This window comes from Dicentrarchus labrax, unplaced genomic scaffold (genome assembly GCF_905237075.1).
Source record: "Dicentrarchus labrax unplaced genomic scaffold, dlabrax2021, whole genome shotgun sequence".
Classification (NCBI taxonomy): Eukaryota; Metazoa; Chordata; class Actinopteri; family Moronidae; genus Dicentrarchus; species Dicentrarchus labrax.
This window is the reverse complement of record NW_026136702.1, coordinates 10,038,472-10,059,939: the sequence shown is the minus strand read 5'-3', so window position 1 is coordinate 10,059,939 and position 21,468 is coordinate 10,038,472. Positions and strand designations below refer to the sequence as shown.

At 41.6% G+C, this 21,468-nt stretch overlaps 2 protein-coding genes across 4 annotated transcripts; one reads left to right on the top strand and one right to left on the bottom strand.

The window, feature by feature from the left end:
* Positions 1-396: 396 nt before the first annotated feature.
* On the top strand, positions 397-2,930 carry npm3 (nucleophosmin/nucleoplasmin, 3). Its single transcript, XM_051421602.1, has 5 exons — positions 397-573; positions 742-827; positions 1,019-1,138; positions 1,300-1,393; positions 2,172-2,930. The coding sequence occupies exons 1-5, from the start codon at positions 501-503 to the stop codon at positions 2,279-2,281; spliced, it is 483 nt and encodes a 160-aa protein (XP_051277562.1). The 5' UTR covers positions 397-500; the 3' UTR covers positions 2,282-2,930.
* A 7,181-nt stretch (positions 2,931-10,111) lies between these two features.
* trim8a (tripartite motif containing 8a) lies at positions 10,112-20,657 on the bottom strand. Of its 3 annotated transcripts, XM_051375459.1 has the most exons (8): positions 20,368-20,657; positions 19,888-19,930; positions 19,155-19,757; positions 13,427-13,522; positions 12,550-12,783; positions 12,207-12,238; positions 11,502-11,617; positions 10,112-11,402 (listed from the first exon to the last, which is right to left on the bottom strand). In XM_051375459.1, the coding sequence occupies exons 3-8, from the start codon at positions 19,722-19,724 to the stop codon at positions 10,744-10,746; spliced, it is 1,707 nt and encodes a 568-aa protein (XP_051231419.1). In that variant the 5' UTR covers positions 19,725-19,757; positions 19,888-19,930; positions 20,368-20,657; the 3' UTR covers positions 10,112-10,743. The 3 variants fall into 3 exon arrangements, with proteins under 3 accessions (XP_051231419.1, XP_051231403.1, XP_051231411.1); XM_051375443.1 differs by lacking the exon at positions 19,888-19,930; XM_051375451.1 differs by lacking the exon at positions 19,888-19,930 and having other exon boundaries at positions 20,372-20,657.
* Between the last annotated feature and the right edge of the window lie 811 nt (positions 20,658-21,468).

Genomic DNA, 21,468 nt, shown 5'->3' with positions numbered 1-21,468 from the left:
AACATAGTTTAACGTAGATGTTTGTTGTGATCCTCTAGTGAGCACCATGTGTATTTTTTTATTATACTTTCTTATGAATTAATTAATTTATCTGACTTTAATTGTATTATTATTATTATTGTTTTTATTATTATTATTGTTTTATTATTATTATTGTTTTTATTATTATTGTTATTGTTATTATTATTATTATTATGTTTTTTATTATTATTGTTGTTGTTTTATTATTATTATTATTGTTTTTATTGTTGTTTGTTGTTATTGTTATTATTATTATTATTATTATTATTATTATTATTATTATTATTATTAAGTTACTGCTTTTTAATTTGTTTACTTTTATTTTTATTTGAAAAAAAAAAACATCACGGAGACGTAGACGCACAGCGATGACGCGGCCGGCACGCTCATAGTTCGCGACGCGCTTGTTATTCTTCGTGGAGGTTTCAGTCGGCTTTTGAAGAGTTAACAGCGGAGCCACATTTGCTCGTTTCGACAAAATGTCTTTCAACGACGACGACTCCTCCGACCTCGGACTGTCCGGTCAATCCAAGTTGGAGAGCTTCCTGTTCAGTAAGAACTATTTACAGACAGTTTGTCGCCTCAGCGCAGGTGGCGCACACGTGGGTCTCCTCTGTGATGTGCTGGTGATGTTTCATACATTGTTGTTTCTGTGCTATCCGTCAGTGATTTAAAGAACAGTAATAAAGGACTGTATGAAAATATTTCTCTTTCTTCCAGGCTGCGAGCTGTCCTCTAAAGTGCCTTTCTACACTTTCCAAGGGGATGAAGAGGAGGACCTGGAGCACTTCCTTGAACTCAGAACAGTATGTACGATTGCTGTTCGTTTGTATAATAAAATGTGATATGGCTTTACTGCAGGGCTACAGGACAGTGTGTCCCCAAGGCTGTCAAAGCACAGTTTTGTTTTTTATAGATATATTTTTGTTAATGTAGTGAAAAGCTCAACTCCACTGGTCTGATCCCACTTTCTGTGATCTCCTCCCCCCCTCTGCAGGTTTGTCTGGGTGAGGGTGCAAAGGAGGAGACTAATGTGGTGGAGGTAACGGCCATGAACCACCAAGGAAAGACCATTTCAGTTCCCATCGCCAACCTCCACATGAGCTGTCTGCCCATGGTACGGAGCGGTGATCTCTCTCTCTCTCTCTCTCTCTCTCTCTCTCTCTCTCTCTCTCTCTCTCTCTCTCTCTCTCTCTCTCTGTGTGTGCACAGGTTAAGGTGCCACACATGGTAGAGGTGTGTGTGTGTGTGTGTTAACTTTGACCTTGTTCTCCTCAGGTGAGTCTGGGAGAGTTTGAGCTGAAGGCCCCGGTGACCATTCGGCTGAAGGCTGGGACGGGACCAGTGACTGTCAGTGGGTTACACCTCATTGGTAACGCTCACGATCACTTAACTCATCTCTTTTTTTTTTTTAACCCTTTGTAGGTGTATATTAAGATTGTATCAAAATGGATGGATAGGATATTAAAAAGAATAATTGAATAGTTCACTGAAACTACGACATTCAACATTTGACATCCTGAAAAAATAACGTTGGTGTGTGTGTATGCACTGCTTTTTCAATAAACATAGTAAAGTAATAATACAGTAATAATTTCAGTCATTAGGAAAATATATCCATAGTTTTGGACTGCTGGTTGGATAAAACAAGCCATCTGAATATATAAACTTGTGCTTTTCAAAATTTTATTGGTATTATTTTCTAACTTTTTACCAACCAATCAATGAATCAGTAAAATAATAAGCAGATCAATTGATGCATAATAGAGAAAACAGGGATTCTTGAGGTTCTGAAATACTTTTTCTCTTGAATTTGACACAGCTGCATGAAAGGTTAAACCTTTGGGCAATAAAATGTCAAATTTCTCCATAAATAAAACCTTTGACACTTTTTAAATACGTATTTCAGTTCAAATATTTAAAAGTTTATTGGAACTTATTGTAAAAATCTGTGAAATGTACATTTATCAAAGCTCCATGATCAGAAATAGACGCCTTTTTTTTTACTCCTTCTTTGGACTGAGCGTATTATTAACAGTGCATGGGGTCACCTGAGAGGGCAGATTAAATAAAGACACCTTTCTGGCCTTTCATAATTAAATATAAAACTAGGACAAGTGATTTAACATTGCCCTATGTTCCCCGTGCAGCCTCGCAGGTTGAGGAGTCGGACCTGTCTGATGAGGATGACGACGATGATGAGGAGGAAGAGGAGGAGATCACCCCCATTAAACCAGCAAAAAAGAAGCAGAAGCAGTAGGCAGAGAGGTCACTGAAGGGGCCTCACTCACTCGCTCCATATGTTTTAAGAAATAACAGGTTTTTGTACCACACGGACACATTTTACAAATTTAATACTTCTTCCACACAGCCAAGTGAATGCTTAGTGTGGTGGCAGCTGAACACAACGCCTGTAGGAGGAAGGAACATCATTATGGGGCTCTGATAGTCTCTCTCCATTCGTCGGTTTCTCACTGGTCTCAGCAGCAGTGTTTAACTGCGGTTAAGACCTTCACTTATAGAAGAACTGTTTTTGCTATTAAATGCTACCCAGTGTTTTTATACTTTATGTGATACAGTCACCACTGACATGGATTTTCTGCACCAGTGGTGGGGGAAAAAAATGTGTTATTTACCACCAGTGGATCCAGGTATTGTTTGAAGAGGCGGTTCTTGTAAAAGTAAAAACATGGTGTGTGAGTGCGTGCGTGCGTGTGTGTGTGTAGGTGTCCAGTTAAATTCCAGCTGAATGGTGCAACCAGATTTACATACATACAGTTTATTAAATGTTCTTGGTTAAGAGTGTCTCCATTTCCAGTTGTTTGTAGTTCCAAAATACTGTTTTTCTATGTGATATGTTAAATCGTAAATGTGAAGATTTTGTACTTACAGTGAATGCATCAAGAAAACATTTGTTTGTGTTTTCATTTATCTCCCTTTTTGAATTCAGTGGTTTTTATTCTACTGCATTAGAATATGTAGTTTGTGTATCTACGCAGTCACTTAAGTTTAGGGCCACACGCTGCCCAGCAAGTAGTTTGTCATTTAGACACGGGAAGCAGGAAGCCAGCATTGTGCTTAAGTCACTATCAGTCAATTTGTAACTGTGTATATAATTTTAACATTAACTATGCAAATAAACAAAAGTAGTTTTGTTCAATAGAATTTAACACTGACAAAAGTCAGGTAATCTGCCTCATTATGCTCTTTCATCCAGTTATACAGAGGCCTTGCATTATCAGACAACACAAGAACAGAAATCTAAGTGAAATTAGAATTTCAGCATAAAATTTTGTGTTCTTGTTCACCGAAAAAAAAACAAGTTAAGGTTGCAGAGGTGAATTCAGTTGGTTGGGTCCGATAAAAAAAAAAAAAAAAAAGCCAAATGAATTATAGAAAATAGAGAAGGGAATAAATAAAGATATTTTCCCGGTAAGCACCGCTACCTACAGTTAACTAAAAATGATTGGCCAAGCTAACAGACATCCATAAACAATGGATAAATCATTGGCTGAAGGGTGACAGTGAATACTGTGATAGCTTCATAAAGACAGATGTGGTTGAATCAGGTTACAGTCTGCATCATCTGCCTATACATACACATCACGTGACCTTTGCGAGGCAGCTGTAAACAGCGAGTCACCGCGGTGGATTGTAACCCTTGTTTAGAGCCCTTTCAGTGTCTCATTAGAGCCCCTTGTTGAAGTACACATGAGACACTTTATCTTCATACTAGGATGCAATGGAGCTCCTAAATTGCAAAGACCATCATCACTTGCAGAGGTGCAATGAAGGATTGTGATCCTCTGAAACAGTGAGTGTGGGGAAAAACTGCTCCTTGTTTAACCAACAAAATATTCTACTGATGGAAAATACTTTTAACACACATTCAGCAATGTACGCTCCCAGCTCACCTGCATGAAATCACACCTCTCCCATCTCTGCACGATTGTGGGCTCAGTGGGAAAGGAGAGGGAAAAGGTCGATGGAGAGAATACTAAATAAGCAACACCGCTGAGTACCAGATGTCCAAAAGAGGCTAACACCACCACAATTTTTGTCCTAACAACTAAGTCATGCCAGGTGCTGCCATGGTAACATGAGAAACGGCCACCTGTGTGATGCCCTTGATGGCAGCTTTCAGTTAACAAGGAAGGGTAGGTACGCTTTATATGAAAGATTTTTAATTATTAGGCTGTTATACTCCTAGTTGGTTCCCCTTTATTGTGACAGTGATGCCATCTCTCTCTCTCTCTCTCTCTCTCTCTCTCTCTCTCTCTCTCTCTCATGTGACTGATAGCACACCAATGTGTAACAATCATCCAACTAGTTAATGTCACCTTGACCTGGAGCAGGTGCTGCCGCTTCTTATTTTCTGACTCATAAACCACATCCAACTGGTATAGCTGAGTGCGAGTTTTGTGAACCTTCACACTCACTTTTATGGGGTATATGGGTTTTATGCTCCAGCGTCTGTGTGGTGCGTTAAGGCCTCACTTTCTGTTTAGAGGGTACAGCTGTGTCCAGAGCAGTGACTGTAGCTTAAAGAGAGGCATGTTTAAAAGAAAAGGAGGCACCACTCACTGCCAAATGAAATGTTTCTTTTCTGTGAAACTCTTTTGCACATAACTTGCTTTTTTTGTATGTATGGATGCACCATAAACACACATACTTCTGTCTATTATTTGACTTTTATGCTCCTCTGTCACATATTTTATATGTTCTTCCATTTTCTTTACGGCTCCAAGAAAGAAAGCAAAAATCCTGAATTTCATTGTACAATTAACTCTTTTACCTTTTCACAACTGTCACAATTCTCAGCTTGTGAAACGTAACACAAGTCTTATCCATCAATCATATGATGTGTGAATGTTTATCTCATTATTATATTTTCCTCACTGACAACACTGGTTGTTTTTAGTTTGTTTTCCACAGCAATTTTTTTGGGTGAAGACAAATTTAATTTTTTTTTTTTTAATCTGGAAAAAAAATGGCCTCATTAAGAGCAGTACATTAAGAGAGGACTTAGAACTGCTGATCTGTGGAAGTATTAGAGATGAGCATACGGGGCATGGATGAGTGATTTTTAATTTTGGGTAGGGCTTTAAAACAAATTGGAAAGTACTATGAGAGTGCAAGCGAGAGTAATCAAGTAACTACAAAAGAATCAAACTTCATCTTCATCTCATAAATATGGTTGATGCTGAGTCGCTCATTTTTAGCTCATTAAATAACAGAAAAGCACCAATGTGTCACGCAAAAGTGCAGCGTGGATTGTAATTCTAGACCCTGCTGAGTTTGGAGGTTCTGGGCTCACCTAAAATGATGTGAGCTCATTTGGGTTCATAGTTCACCAGCGTTCAGGTCGAAGGCAGTCATTTTCTCAGTAGTAGAACAGCTGCTTCTCAGTAGTGCCAGGTGGAAAAAAGCCATCTCTAAAACACACACACTCATAAACAACATATCACAGTTCAAAACACTTCCTGTCCATACCGACTGAGCGAATCCATCCAGGTATGTGTGCCATGCTTTGCCAGGGATGTGTCCACCTGCAGCTGTCCACCAGCTCTCTCTGACCTGGTTCACGGTGGCATTAGGCAGTGGGGACAGTTTGACAGTAGGTGATACTGAAGAAGTGTTTCAGTCAGCTAGTAAAAATACTCCGATCCCAAGAGGGAGCGTTGACGCCAAAGCAGCTCAGGTTCACTGTTAAGGCCGCTGTAGGAAGAAGTAGGTACAAGAAAGCTGACAAATTAATGGTGTATCTTTAACTAATGTAGGCTGTACTGTAGGTAAACAATCAGCATACATGAAGGGACATTGTTGTCTGTTTGCTCTGGTACCTAACTTAGGGACCTGTGGTTTAATGTATTCTGAGTTTGTCTGACTGTCGCAACCAATCATGGTCCAGACTCGGCTTCGCTTGCCCACCATACCCCATAAAATACACCTGAAGACTATTTTTAAGTTACCAGTCACTAAAGGCAACAACATAATGGTGAATATACTTATACATACTGGAAATAAACTATATACCTCAAATATAGAGCACAAAAGTACATAAGTAGGTAACCATTCTTTTACTTTTACTTGTAAAACTACAATTAAATGTACATAAAAGATCTATTTACCAAAACATAAACAGTGCTGTAAGAAAAGTAACCTTTATTTGAACATAAAACTACTACAAGTACACATTTTAACTATCAAAAAGTTAAAACATTTAGCATTTTTATTGCATTGAGTGAGATGTCCATTTACCTAATTCATCCATTCAGTGTTGGAGTCTCTCCAGTGTTCCAGTAATTAAAATTAGTTTGGAAAGTACAGTGATTTTAAACGTACAAATAAAACAGAAAGAGAAATTATGTTGCTGGATTGAAATGTAGAGAGGCAAAGTCTGCGGGATTTCTTCCTTTCTAGTGCCTGCATGTGCAATAAACCCTAGAAAGACAGCTGACTGGAGATTTTAATCGTTTCTGTGTTTTCTTCTGCGACCACATTCAGACTTTATGTTCGGTTTCCATCTGTTTTATTTGCCCAAAGCGATACAAAAGCTGGTGACAGTGGCAGACAACGCTGTAATATTGTAGTACGTTTTCAATGTTTGACTTTTTGTTTGTTTGTTTGTTTAAATTAACTAAACACCTTCCTGTTTGCTCGCGCGTCGCCGTGACGCCATCACAAGCAGACAGTAAAGATAAACAAATTAACCCCCTCAACAAAAGTGTTCATATATACCTTATGGACTAAATAAAAGTAGTTATAATTTAGGTACAATAACTCTTTTGTTTTTATTATTTCTACTACATCCTTAAGAAAAAAAGTAGTCAAATAAAAACTATTTTCCTCTCAAATGTTGTGGAATAAAAGTATAAAACTGCAACGAATAGAAACAAAGAGGAGAATAAACCATAAACGCACATTTATACTTGAATGCAGATATTTTATTAGTTTTCACCTCTGACACTTAAATGTGTCACTCCAGTGTGGTCCAAAGTTACTATGGCAACAGCTGAAGCACGCCACTTTGTATTCTCACTCAACAACTGATACAGCTGTACTCCACAGAGAGACTGAAATGCCCTTTAATTCTGATCTGAAACGCCTTGCCATATTCATATATACAACACACACTCCCACTGGCACTGTTCACCTGCACACACCCTTCCTTCTCTTTTGCTTATTTCACTTATATACATTGTTTAAATGTTGCCCCGTTTCCCTTCATGCTCAAACTCCACAGAGGACTGGTTTATGTTACAATGATTTCCACAAGCAAAAATAGACCTGGAGATCAATAAACATTGGCCATGGCTCTTTGTCTTTGATGTTTTGTGTCAGTGTGTGTGTGTGTGTGTGCGCGTACGATGCTATCCTGGATTGGAGTTCTGGCACAGATTTCAAAGGCCTTATCAGATGAAGGTTAGCATTCTGCATGGTTGATGAATAGCCGCTCTGTATGCATTATGCTGTATATGTTCCTGTCAGTCCCTCTAAGACTGTGTGTGCCTCCAGACTGGTAGAAGTAATAGCCACTCATTTAATCCACACACTATAAAACTTAATGCTGCCATGTCAGCCACCTCTCACATCCACCGCTGAATTGACGGGATGATTACGCAAGCTGCAGGCAGTGCAAATGCATTGGGGCTATGTCAATAATATTCATCAAAGGCCTGAGTTACAGAGGGAAAACTCCACCCTAAAATAATCGTCAGCTGCTATATATCACCAGTATGTGATGCTCAGTACATTCCAGGAGTTATTCTGTGATGAAGTGTTTTCACAGATCCAATTTCTCTTTGTTGAGTTGGAGACTTTCTTTACTTTTCATAATTACTTTCACCCCCAAGCCCTTGTGGCCATGTTAGCCCTGTTTGATCTTCTAATCTTGGTGCAAAATGGTGAATCTACAAAGCCCCCTTTCTTTAACTCTAAGCGACTGACACTAAAATCTGAGGTGTGGACATAATAGCTGTGTGTAAAATACCCTCTTTGCTATGAAATATCTACTTTTTGGCATGAGCAGCAGTGGATGTGAATGTTGTATAGCCATTACTGACATCTCAGGATGTAAACATCTGCTCACTGTATCAACATTTCATCAAACGTAAATGGACTCTGAGATATGTATAACGTGATTAATGCTGGGCAAGAAAATGTGTGTTTGAAAGACACAGTGAGAGATAGTGCCCACTGTAACTCCATAGTACCTCTAGGCACTTGCTAAAGCTCACAAACAACAGCTGCACAACAGCTGACAGTTCCCCATGCATTGAAAACACACACACACACACACACACAGTCAGGCTCACGTCCTGTTGCAGGCAGGGGCGTGCTGTACTCATACAGCTCCAACACACCTGCCACAACAGAGCACAGCTGTCAAGTGCATCACACTTTACCCTATATGTAACCTCACTGAGCTCACACACACACACACACACACACACAAAGCGAGAGAGCCTACTTCTGCACATATATGAGGAAACAGTCACTGGGTGATTGTGCACTGACACCTGAGCACACATACTCGCTCACACAACAGGATTTGACTTGCACCAACCTTGCACATAAGGCGCCACAAACCAAACACACACAAAGCTACACACCCTTTTTTCAGGCGTAATGTTTGTGCCAGTAGATAATAAGATTGATAAATGACAGTATTTAGCTATTAGATCTACATTGGGCATTACAATTTGGGTTAATAATTCTAGCAAAAAAAACCACCAAATGTTTTCATCATTTTCAAACTAAAATAAGACAAAATTCAGTCTTTTTTTTAACATTTAAATCCCTAGTTAAGTTTTTCAGTTTAAAATGACATGGCTGATATAAACATGCAAATATACATGAAATTATTTATATGGATTCAATTAATGGTATGGCCTCCTTCTGGATATCTGCTGTATGTTTTATTAATAACACACACAGAAGGGACTGTGCTCAAGGGGAATGCTAATAGGCTTACACACACACACACACACACACACACACACACACACACACAATAAATGTCAGATTTATGCCACACTGTAACTAAACCTCAGCTCCTCCTCCTCCTGCCTCATGTATTCACTGCTAAAGGGGGCCAGGTTCTATGGAAAAGATATCAGAAATTTCAGTATTCACTATTCACGAGAGAAAAAGGGGGAACGAAACAGGAGAGCAGAACATTTTAAAACCCATAAATAAGTGATGTGCCTCACTTGCTCTGTATTTCCCGCCCATCTCTCTAACCATTCCCCCCTTTCTCCTCTCCTCCCTCTCAGCCCTCCACTCCGCCCCTCGGCTCGTTCCATCTATCTCACCGTCTCGGTGGGGGTGGGGGGTGGGCGATGAAAGCAGTATGAGTGACAGATAAGTAGATGACTATGCTGTCCCAGCCCTCATTAAAACTCTGCGCTTATATCATCCGCCGCTCTCGCCCTCCTCCTCCTCCTCCTCTGCATCGAGCCTCGGCAAATGATACCCCGGGAGAGGAAGAGACAGAGGCAAGGGGGAGGGAGGTGCTGCTCATCAGTTATTCCTGTTCTCTGACCTAACTTGACAACAAGCTCCAATAATGAGACAAAGAGGGATGAGACAGAGATTTTGCCCGAGACCAGGATGTTGACAAGGAAGTGAACTGTCCTAAATTGGCAGATAATGGGCCTGCTGTGGCCCGGTCTGTAACAAATCATTGTCCAAACCTCCTCCACCGTGTTCTGAGATTCCTCTGAATACAGTAGATCTCAAACATGTGTTCATCCAGTGTCTTCTTTTTCCACTTACAAACCATAACCTATGAATAGATTGTGGGTGAGTTGCAGGGTGGGATGCAATGCAATAATGGCTTTTTTCTTTTTACAGGAAGCTCTGACATTTCTACTGTAACCCAGTGACTCAAACTGTGAAACCTCTCAACCTAAACAATCACACAATGTGCTTCTCAGTACAAACAGTTCTCAAACTATAATCAAATGTGATGTTTAAAATAACAAATGTGTCACTGGGTTTTAAAGTATACACTATAAGCATGGATAAAAGCCCACAAGATTACATTACAATCTGTAAACCAGTGCTTAAAATACAACAAAGAGGGTAAATTAATATGCATGTTTATTCAATATTTTCCACTGATTTTGGTTTATTCATAATCTTGTATAAAAATTCATGAAAAACCTGACAAGCATTTGTAGTCCAGTGTGTTTCTAAAGCCACATGGACTTTGGAGTGCATGGAGAGGCTCCCTGCATGCTTTCAGCCGCAAACAGGAAATAATCAAGAGCTAGGAACTTGCAAGTACAATAAGAGCATGTTAACAGTCTTTTTAGGCACTGAAGTCTCTGGAGTCCCATGTTAGGACTCGTGATGAAGGATATGTTGTTTCTTTAGTTCACTGCATGAATGGATTTAAGACTACATTATTCACATTATCACTTCCAGTCAAATTGAAACAGAAAATAAATAAAAATACAAACTTGTGTTCTCAAATTAGAGCAATACTACCGTCACTGTGATTGAGGAAGTAAACACGGCAACCAAAGCTAACTGGGCATGGTTGCCCAAAATTGGGTCAAGTAAATGTCAAAATAACATTATTATGAGGGCGTGTAGGAAAAACAAATAGACAACATATCTCTCAACCTAACTGGAAAGGAACGAAAAGCAAAAGTGGAAATTCTGATGCCAATTCTGATTTAATGCAACGGAACAAATGCTGATTCTCGTTTATCACTTGGTCCCGTAATGCTTGGTTGAAGGCTGGCCATACAGTCCGTAGAAGTCAGGGTGCCTGGCTGTCTGTGTGGCTTCCATCAGCCCCCTCATGGGAAAATGCTGCAGCGGCTGGCTTGCAGGTAGCGGGGCATGTGGGGGAAACTCCTGAGAGGTCATGGAGGGGAAGGAGTCTGAGGCTGGGTACGGAGGCCGGGCACGAGCAGCGGGGGCCCTGGAGCAGCAGCAGTTATTCAGAGTGCACATCAGTACTTTCCTCCCTTCGTACATGGCTTGTTGCGAGGCACCTCCACTGGGGAAGTGGGAGGGAGGGAATATGGTCCCTGAGTGGTGGCTAGTGCTGGACCCTAGACCCACCATGTGATGGGCTGAAGTGTCAAGGAGTCGGCTATGGCCGGGGCCAGCGTGAGGATTCTGGGAGAGGCCTTCAGAGGAATACATGGATGAAGCACGATGGCTCTGGTCAGCCAGAAAGGGTTTTTTGCTGCTGTAGAGCAAAGGTGGAGGGTCTTGGCAGGCGGAGTTTGCAGTGTTATTCTCCAGGAAAGCCATGCCATATTTCCTCTTCTGTAGTCCTGAACTGGTGCCCATGTGGGAGCCAGAAGAGCTGCTGTGAGACTGGACAATCTCAACAATGGACGCCTCATTGAACGGTTCTGAGAATGGAAAGTGTGGTGAGGCACAAAGAAATAATAATTAATTCTGACCATAACTGGTGTAAAATATACTTTCCCCTCATCACCATTTTTTCTTACCCTCCATTATTTTCCGCAGGTTCTTTTCTCTTGTAGAGAGTTCGGAAAGCAAATGATGAGAGTTGAGCTGGCCCACTCTGAGCGGAGGGATGGCGCTAGTAAGGTGCACATTTGACCTTAAAAAAGAGACACATAAAATGCTGTGGACCAGATTCAATAAACTGTTTGCAACCTTGTCTGAGGCTCATTCTGCACTTTGAGACTGGAAGACTGGATACATAGTTTGCTCGTCATCTGACATATACCTTACATGCAACAGTGAAATATAAAGCTCTCTTTTATGCATAAACATTTGGAGAAGGATTATATGAATAATAGGAAGAGATATAACAAGTGTAGTTGACAGCAAATTCCTCTTGATTTATTAGTGTTTTCCCAATTTGCATAGTTTACTTTTGCATGGACTATTCTCTGGTTTTAAAACACACAAGTGAAGCTGTATGAAAAATAAACTGTGGTTGAATATTTGATTATTCAATGTGACAGCAGAGTAAGGGCCAGTGCACCACGAGGGTGCATGCAAGTGTCAATGGTTTAGTTCAAAGAAATTAGCTTCTTAGAAAGAACACAAGAATATCAAATCATCTAACCATTTAATAATACCAAACAATGAATACTAGCTGCTGGCTTGCTTCTTGCTGATAAAACACTAAATATAAATCATGAGCCAGTAAAGTGACATAGGAGAGAAACAGAAATGCTTACCTGTCCATTAGCAGCTGGTAAGGTTTTGTGTTCTGAAAAAGACAAAAGAAGGCACAAGTCATTCAGCATTTATCTGCATTTAAATGTCTCACTAACAGCTACTGTGAGGAGAACAGAAGAGTATCCAAACAATGGGCCTGCTGTGGTGTTTTTGTACATTATGTTCATCCATCAGTGTTTGTGGCAAATGAGGTTTGTGTGTGACAAGGCTTTTTGTTGTTGGAAATCTAACTTGATTATTTGGTGGATGCAAATAGTGTAAAAATTGTGCGTGTATTGTCTGGCTGTACAGACATGAAAGCACGTGGGAGAGATGCAAAAAAAACGAGTGCAGATTTTATACCTTCATGAAGTTAATGCTGTCTGATCTTTGGAAGAACGTTTGTACTGAGCTCAGGAGTTTTTCTGCTTCGTGGCGCTTCTCGTTGAGCTGCACAACCTGCTGGGAGTTTTTCCTCACGTACATGGTGAAAGTGCTCTCCAGCATCTGCACGGTCTCAGCCTGGTTCGCTTCTAGCAGCGCATGCATCTTCTGATACTGGGCTCTCACGCGCTCCTTCAGTTCAGACACTGCGTCCTGTGGAGAGAGGACAGGTTGGAGACAGGTTTACAAACACACACTTACAGCCTCCTATTTTACTTTATTTTAATGGGTTGTATGTGGTTGTGTGGAGGAGCTTTTGTCAAGTCATCATTTTTTATTCCATCATGTTTGACCATTCTTACTTTAATCTGTCTTGTGCGAGTCCCCTGAAAGGGAAATAATAAATAGCTGGAGTGCCAATTTTGCCAAAAACAACATTCAGCAGAAAAGAAGTTAAGCAGAAGAAGACCTGTGATAAAAAAAAGAAATGATGCTTCAATACACAGTAACGAATTAATGAATGAATGTGTTCAGTAACTGCATATTAAAGTATATTTCTTCGTACTTCATCTTATGGAATCTGTGATTTTCTTGTTCAGGACTGAAGTAGGAAAGTCATTTGTAAAATGCATTTTCCACCCTAATGCACTAGCCATTCAAAGCTAGAGATAAATTACATTTTCTTTTCATTTTCAAACAGCGAACAAAGGTGCAGTCATTTCATTACAGCACAGCGTAGACAAAATTTCAGCACAAAAACCCCTCATGATGACAAAGAACTAAGTGACCAGTACTGATTGCGTTTGCATTCAGAATTGTCTCTGTAAGTAAACGCAATGTGTGTGTCGTACTGTACCTTCATCAGTGTCTTGTCTGACTCCAGCTTGGTGAGCTGCTCATCGATGTTCTGAACACGACCCTCCAGTCTGTCTTGCTGCCTCATTAGCATGGCCTGTGGAGAAGTGACATACAAGAGATGGATTAGACAGATGAACCACGACAAGATGCACTCAAAATAGACAGAAATATATACACGCGCACTTTTTCTTAAAACTTGGGCCTCTGCTGTGACCTCAGCAAACCTGGGTGCTATTCATTAGTCACTAAGACAACCTCCTCAACAACCCTGATGAGACAGGGGAAACAACAGCTGCCAGCGACAGCCACATGCATTTATCCATTAGGAGAGCACCAGCAAAGGCAAACACAATTGCAAAGTCCATCTCTGATTGCTTCTAAGTTTATCAGGGACTGTGCTACATCAAGTGAAGTCCATTGTTGGGACCAGCCTACTTCCTCTGTGGGCTGAATCAGAAAGCAAAAAGCCAGTAATAGAGCCGGTAAACATAATCTTTCTCCATCTACTGCAGGACATGGAAATCAATCTACAGTCACAGGCTGACAGCTAACTAGGAACAGGGGAGGGCAGGTACGCTTTTTAATGAACTGTTTCTGCATGGGAAAGGCACCATGCCCAAATAAGAGAAAACCCGCTGTCATGGCAACAAAGCCTTGTGTATGTATTTATATGTGGAAGCTAATGTGTATGTGAGGGAGCAAGAGGGAGCAAAAAGCGGGGGGTGTCTCACTACCCCTCTGCTTTCTCATTTTGCCACATGCATTGCTCCCATTGTTTGCATTGGCCTCTGTGTCAGTGACAGATTGTCATGTCTGTGTGCATAACGCTGGGGTCGGCTCTCTCCCTCCGCATGAGTGTGCATGGGAGAAAAGGGATCGGGAGGAAAGGCAAAGTGCTGTGGGGCTCTGCTCGCACATGCCAAGAACGGACAGAAAGAAAAGTGAGAAAGACATACAAAAAGAGAGTGAAACCAACAGAGAGAAAGTTTCAAGCGAAAAAGAGAGATAGGGAGAATGAGGACATTCCTGTGGTCTCTAGTGAACAAGTTTCAGGGTAGCTACATTGTGGTATCACAGCAACAGGCCTCTTCAGCTGCTTACAACACTCATAGAGTCTTATGTACAACAACTGGCAAGCCACTATACTATACCACAGTAAAAAACTTCCAACAGTTTGTCTAGTTTCTAAAGCAAAACAGCAAAAATGACTGTAAATGACGTAAAATCCTAGCCAGTGCACAATACTACACCCACTTCTGATGGTGTGCATATTCTTTAAAACTGTGCTGAGAATTCTGTCACCTGCAGAAAGGGAGAAACGTTTCTGTCTCCTCCAGTTCATGTTTAACAATTTGAGATAACTTGCATTATAACACAGACTTTGGACTATTGGCAATGGAAGCACTAACGAGGGAAAATCAACACAATAAAGAAAGAGGTATTTAAACGGTTAAAGCTGCATACATGGATTATTTTGGCCACTTCAGGGGGAGCAGTACAGCCTGTAAGCACAACACTGACAGATCACCATATAAAGTTGTTGGTGAATGTAGTAGCAAGGCACCCAACAAATGCAGGCCCAATATTCATCCTCCTTTTAGCTCTCCACCAACGCTTCTTAGCAGCTACATGCTCCTCAATGTTAGCTAATACAGATACAAGGTTTCCGTTGACAGTGACTGAAAATCACCATTGAGTCTGTCTATAGGGAGAAGTGAATGAGCCTCTAACTTTAATGCTAGCTTGTCGCTTAAGTTGTCAGTCTGTTATTTGGCGGTGGGCAGGTAGGTAGTGGGTTTATCTAAGCTTTCTGTCGCTGGAAATGTTGCTGATGAGAGCGGCGAGTTTGAACTGAACCAGTAAAGTTGTGGTAAGGCCGTAAAAACCATAACAATTAAACGGAAAGATGCTTAAAAAAAGCTCCATGGAGCTGAGGGGAAGTGCAATTGGGTTATAATTCTCTGTGGGTTTGTCACTGCGACACCTCTCATGTTGCACACATTGGACCTGTTGTTTAAATATAGAAATATGGATCAGTGCAGCTTTAAGTGCTTAGAAGAAAACATTTTGTTTCCAGTAATTATGATCATTAATTAATTTCTGCATCCCCGTTGCAGTGTCGACTGTCAGCGTTAATGAGGGTCCCCACTAGAGAAATCAAGAAGGCATTTTATTTTACAGTTTGCGATACTTGAGGCCTGTACAGTGTGAGCACAAGGGATGGGGACTGTTGAACATCGTAATATAATAGATTATACAGGTTCTGGGGCAACAAGCGTGCCATTAATTAGCCTTAAGGTAACTGTATGTTATTACAGTTTTACTTTTGGAGGAATGTAATTGACAGCCACACTTGCATAGCCTACTTTGTTATTCATGGTCAGAAAACGAGCTTGGAAAAGCGCTCAGATACTTTCACTGTATCCTCAGCAACCTCAGCACCACACACACCCATTTTTACCAACTCTTCCTCTTCTTCTATGGAGCATAAAAACTTGAGCTAAATTCAAAAGCAGAACTTACTAGTTTAAGTGAAATGCATGTGTGTGTTTGTTGAAGTAAAATGATTTAATTACCAACTATTATTGGTTGGTATATTAAATAATCTGGCAATTGTATTGGGACTAATAGATTCAAACTTGTAGATCTTTTATATTTTGGGAGTGTTCAACTCTTTTGTTTATATTTGGATCACTAGTTGGACTTTTAAAAAGGTATCCTGTGGACTTTTTGACCAATGATAGCACTGTAGAGCAATGTTATGATGAGTGGTTCTTTGTGTTGTGTACATCACATGTTCTACCAGCATACACATGAGGATTGTGGATTTATTAGGACAGCTGTGCAGGGTGAAGCTATGTGTGATGAATAGTTGGCCATTTCATCATAGCGTATCCAGTTCTACTTAATACATCAATGATTAGAGCACATATGCACAGCACAAGCACGGGGGCGAGGTGGTCATCTTTGGGAAAATGCAGGAATTCGTCAATAAAAGAATGTTTAAATGATGCATTGAGGCCAAATGTTCCCTAATACATGCATTCATCATGTTTGTCAGGTCTTAAAGATACACACAAGTAGACATCCTTTAGTTCTGCTAAATGTAAGCAGCCAATGTTATATGTATGTAATTAGGTTATAAACACAGTAGAAACACTTAAAGTACATGCTAAGTATATACTGAATCCATTTGTGTGTGTTCCTCCTTGTCTCACACGTGTACTACCACACTACATCTTGCTAATACAGGCAGTTTCAGCTAAACAGTCCTCTTCAAACAATCACCCACAACGACTGACTCTGCCTTGCACGATCACTTAGTAACTAGTTAGTTATCTGCGTTTCTTCTAGTTTTGTGTGCACAATAAAAAATAGAATATTTTCAGACAGCACTCAACTGCATTAATAATCACTGTCCTGTTAGGACACTGTGTTACAGTGCATGGAAGCTCAGTGGTACTTCATACCTTCTGAGTGACTGTTGTATTGACAAAAACAGGAAAGAACACTTTGTTGGGTTATTGCGATCGTAAACGGAGCATGAACTGCTTTATGTGACTTGGCTTCACATAATGGCAACAGTATTTCTGTGCCTGGATGCTGCTCAACAACTGCGTCTTCCTCATTTTGCCATGTTTCCTCCAATTCCCTTCATGTCTTCTGTGCTTGAAATAGCATAAGGGGACAGGAGGGAACTGTCTGGTTGCAGATCTCTCTGTAGCAGCGTGAAAGCCTACCTTTATCAAGATTAAACCCGCCAATGATCACTTTCCCCACTGTCCTATTTAGGCATCCAGACACCCGCGGGTTGCCAGGAAGCTCATGTTTAAATGAGGAGCCTCAGGCTCAATGAACAGAGAGCCTCTTTCACAATCAACTGACAACTATTCCCCACGTCTGATGTCAATGGACTGCCCTCAGCATTCTGGGGAACTGACTCACTCCAGCCCAGATACAAGAAACTGCAAACGGCAGAGCTTCCATGAGCGACGGTTTCCTGCTGAGGTGCCTGAAAAAACCAAGGTGAGGTTGTGTGGGAGGGCTCCTCCTCCGCCTGTCCCAGGGACGACATTACTATTATATTACTCTTCCTTTCTCGTCTTGAAATTACCAGCTCGCCTGCAAAAGGTTACTGTAAAAGCCTCCTATGAGAGCCAAAGATAACCAAAGATATGAACATTGGTTTTTCCCTCTTTGTTTATCCCAAAAGCAACAAGAGTGCTGCCAGGGGAATTTAAAATCCTTTTACCAAAATAGACCACAGCTCTGTCAAGGAGAACAACCTTTCAGTAAGTAATGACGAGAAGCCACTCCAGCCTCAAATTACTCCAACAAATGACCCAGCATACAAGTAGCCTAACTTTTGCCTATTGCCACATTTATCAATATTAGAGTGCACTCTGTGTCTGAAAGCCCAAGCATGGAGAGTGTTAATCTGAGAAGAACCAAGACCTCTGACTCCTGGATAACTCCATTTACCCTGTGAACATACAGTGGGGAAAGAAAAGAGAAGATGGGTGGGTGTGTGCATGTGTGTGTGTAGAGAGCAGCTGTGGAAAGGGCTGAACAGACATCTTTTGTCCCAATAATAGCTCCGAACCAGAGCAACAGTTTGCACCGAAGACTTCAACAGATTTAGAACTTTGTGATCATCTACACACTGGAAAGAAATACGTCTGTAACTTTCCCAACTGGAATAATACGATCACCGAACGTATCAACAAGACCGCAACATGGCAGATGCTAAAACTAATCTGATTCTCACTCCCGCCCCTTCACAGATAGGGAGGAACAGGGAAAAAATGTGTATAAGGCAGTGTGGGTGGTTGTTTTTTTACACCTTGCCACTTACATTAGACTTGCGAAAAGAAAGCGAAGTGAAATACATTATAGAACTGAGGGAAATACAGAAGTGGACACCGCCATGGCACAGTGGCCTCACTGCGAGAGGCAGTCCTCAATGCATCCTGAGGTCAACACTGCCAAGACCGATCATTAGTCACTTGTTGTCAGATAGATTTAACACACATACTGTAGGATCTATTCTCCCTTCCCTTCTTTTCTACTTTTGTCTCACTGAAAATTTCACTAGAATCACCTTCCAACTCCTGGGAATGGATGAAATGCAAACTTGGCAAATCCAAACATTTCCTTCTCAAACAAAAAAAAAAGAAAAAGTCCCCATAGCGTGCCTTTCCTTATGACCAAATCCTGAAACCGATCATGGCAGCTAACATAAACAAGCTACATGTGTTCTGCCCCCGCCTCGCTAACATAGAGGTCATCATTTCCGGTGGATGCAGATTGCATCGCGGCACTTACCCGAGGGCACAGGGCGGGTAATGTGAAGGCGTGGCGGTGTGGAATGTGTGGTTTGATCAAGGTTAAAAAGCAGCGTGTGACGTATGTCTGCGTGTGTGTACGTGTGTGTGTGTGTGTGTGTTATTGTCTAACCCCGAGGGGTGGCTTTCACCTGCCCAGTCCTTTCACATCAGAGAAGATTAACAGAAGAGGCAATGACAGAAGGCCTTTATGAAGTGATGAACTGAAAGATTCAAAGAATAATCTGTGGAAGAAAGTGCTCCTACCAAATCTTTGGACAGTCACATGCCTGTCAGCTGATAATTCAAGTGAATGGGGGTGAGTAGACGAGTGTGTGTGTGTGTGTGTGTGTGTGTGTGTGTGTGTGTGTGTGTGTGTATGTGTGGGTGCAATTTATGTACCTGCATTTGTATGCGTTGGGTATCCACATCGCAGACTGTGTGTCTTTGGTTAGTGCAGTGAGAGATGTAGCAGAATGGACACAGAGCCACCTGCTCTTCCTCACAGTGGAGCAGCCTGTACTCCTCATGGCTGGGACAGGTCCAAGCGCTCAGCTCCTCAGCGTCAACTAACAGGTGTCCCGGGGCTGCACATGGCTGCTGTAGGTGCGTCTGGATGTGAGTCTGGCAGCACGGCTCCTTACAGCGCAGGCAGACCTTCCGCACGGGCAGAGGGGGGCCTCGTCTGCAGAGGACACAGTGCAGCACAGCGGGGACTTTCTCAGTGTTCAAGGCATTAAACCGCTTCACTATGTTGGCGAGCTTAAAGTTCTTCTCCAGTGTGGGTTTCTGGTCGTAGTCATGGTTGCATTCGGGACAGCGGACCGCAGCGTTGTCTTTGGCCCAAGCCTCAGAGATGCAACCCTTGCAGAAGTTGTGCTTGCATGGCAGCTGGATGGGTTCCTCAAAAACATTCAGGCAAATAGGACACAGAAGCTCCTCTTCGAAGCAGTTTTTCCAACTTGCATCCATGACTTCAACTGGACCCAAACTGATGTCGTGTGACTAAAAAAAAAAAGGAGCAAAACTGAGAATTATTTTTCTAAATATAGATTAATGCTCTTCTTTGACATACATAACGAAATGCCTTTGTTAAAACTAACCCTACCACGGTCTTGTTTTCTACTTTACTTACAGAGAAAGACGAGGGCCAATCGAAACCGACAGGTGGAGAAACTCTTTAGGGGTAAAGGAGTATAAAGAGTATTACAATAACACAATTGACTAATGGGAGCATTAGCAGGCGACGACTGACTTGAAAGAAAACAGGATTAACTTAAACGAAGTGCGACCACAGGGGAAACTTCGACAACACACGCAAAACTACTGTAATAATAAAACAATTCACATTACATACTATGACAAAACAACATTTTGTATGTGAATTTGCGTTGGGGGATTCACAACAGGACGATACAAGGCTGTGGCGTTTGAAAGCAAGTGACAACTTGCTACAGAATGACGCTGGAAATGGGACTGTCTAATAAAATGTCACACCGGGGATACACTGACATTGTATCCAACGCGAAGACACTCCTGCCTGCTGTCATTAAAGCGAAACACGAGTCAAATGAAACGTATTAGATGTGTTATTATGGAAGAAAAGCAACGTTACCAACTATTTATTCTCCATGTCGTCGGCGGACTCCGGTGCACCTATAATGCCGTAGAGCTTTCGCATCCAGCCCGCGATGAGATCCAGTTCCTCCGGTTAGATTACAGCAGCTCTGTCCGACCTCAACGCTGGCAATTTATACGATTCCCGGCTTTTACTCGGCTGCTTTCGCTTTCCCGTCAAAACTCTATGAGTAATATTCAATGGTAAGCGCAGGCAGACTGTGTGACTCCGTCTGTAGGGAGCTTCAGTGCTTTCTCGCCGACTGCCCCCCTCCCGATAACGTGACCCGTCACAGAGTTGATAAATAGACGGGGAGGAGCCGACGAGAGGAGAGAGGCATTACTGGAGAGAGAGAGAGAGAGAGAGAGAGAGAGAGAGAGAGAGAGAGAGAGGACACAGCAAACTCTACCGGAGAGATTGTTAATGACCAGGAGAGACATTTGTGTGACCCGTCATCCTTTGCATCACTGGTTCCTGTAAAGTGGAGTCCTGGCTTGACTGGGATAGAGGCCCCCAGGGGCCCATGAGAGGGTTTGTGCATGAGGAGAGACACTGAATCACACATGGCTTTTTCTTTTGTGTAGACCCCCCCCCCCTCCTTTTTTTCTAAAAAGGCACAAGGGTTTTAAAGTTGTAATTAATTGGTTTTACCAATGATTAATATAGTTTTGTTAATGATTAAGTTAAATAATGTGTTATAATAATGTTATAAGAAATGTTTTGGGTTGCCAGGTTAGGGAAAAAATCTCTCCGGCTCTGGTTATTTTCCTACAGCATGGCATTTGCTGTTTTTTTTTTCTTTCTTTCTTACTAAGCTTTTAATTACTGGCCAGATTAACCTGTTAACCTGGGGGTAAAGATTTGCTGTTGGGCCCTTAGCGGCCCCCCACCTACTGCCCTGTGCAGTGTATGCAGTGTGAACAGTGCCCCTGTGCTATAAAAATACTTAATGTGTGTAAACAACATATAACATTTATGATAATGTGATACAGAGCCCCTCTGGAACACATAACAATGAAGAATTTAGTCAATGAGGCCTTTGTTGATATGTGAGTGGTGCTAACATACTAACATGCAGTGAACATGGAGCCCTCTTTG

Excerpts from the sequence above, each read along its gene's own strand:
- npm3 (XM_051421602.1), top strand. The coding sequence starts at position 501 with ATGTCTTTCAACGACGACGACTCCTCCGACCTCGGACTGTCCGGTCAA. Across the intron at positions 574-741 it reads GTTGGAGAGCTTCCTGTTCA|GCTGCGAGCTGTCCTCTAAA; the intron begins GTAAGAACTATT and ends TCTTTCTTCCAG. Across the intron at positions 828-1,018 it reads ACTTCCTTGAACTCAGAACA|GTTTGTCTGGGTGAGGGTGC; the intron begins GTATGTACGATT and ends CCCCCTCTGCAG.
- trim8a (XM_051375459.1), bottom strand. The coding sequence starts at position 19,724 with ATGGATGCAAGTTGGAAAAACTGCTTCGAAGAGGAGCTTCTGTGTCCT. Across the intron at positions 13,523-19,154 it reads CCCAACGCATACAAATGCAG|GCCATGCTAATGAGGCAGCA; the intron begins GTACATAAATTG and ends ACTTCTCCACAG. Across the intron at positions 11,403-11,501 it reads CCTGCGGAAAATAATGGAGG|AACCGTTCAATGAGGCGTCC; the intron begins GTAAGAAAAAAT and ends TTCCATTCTCAG.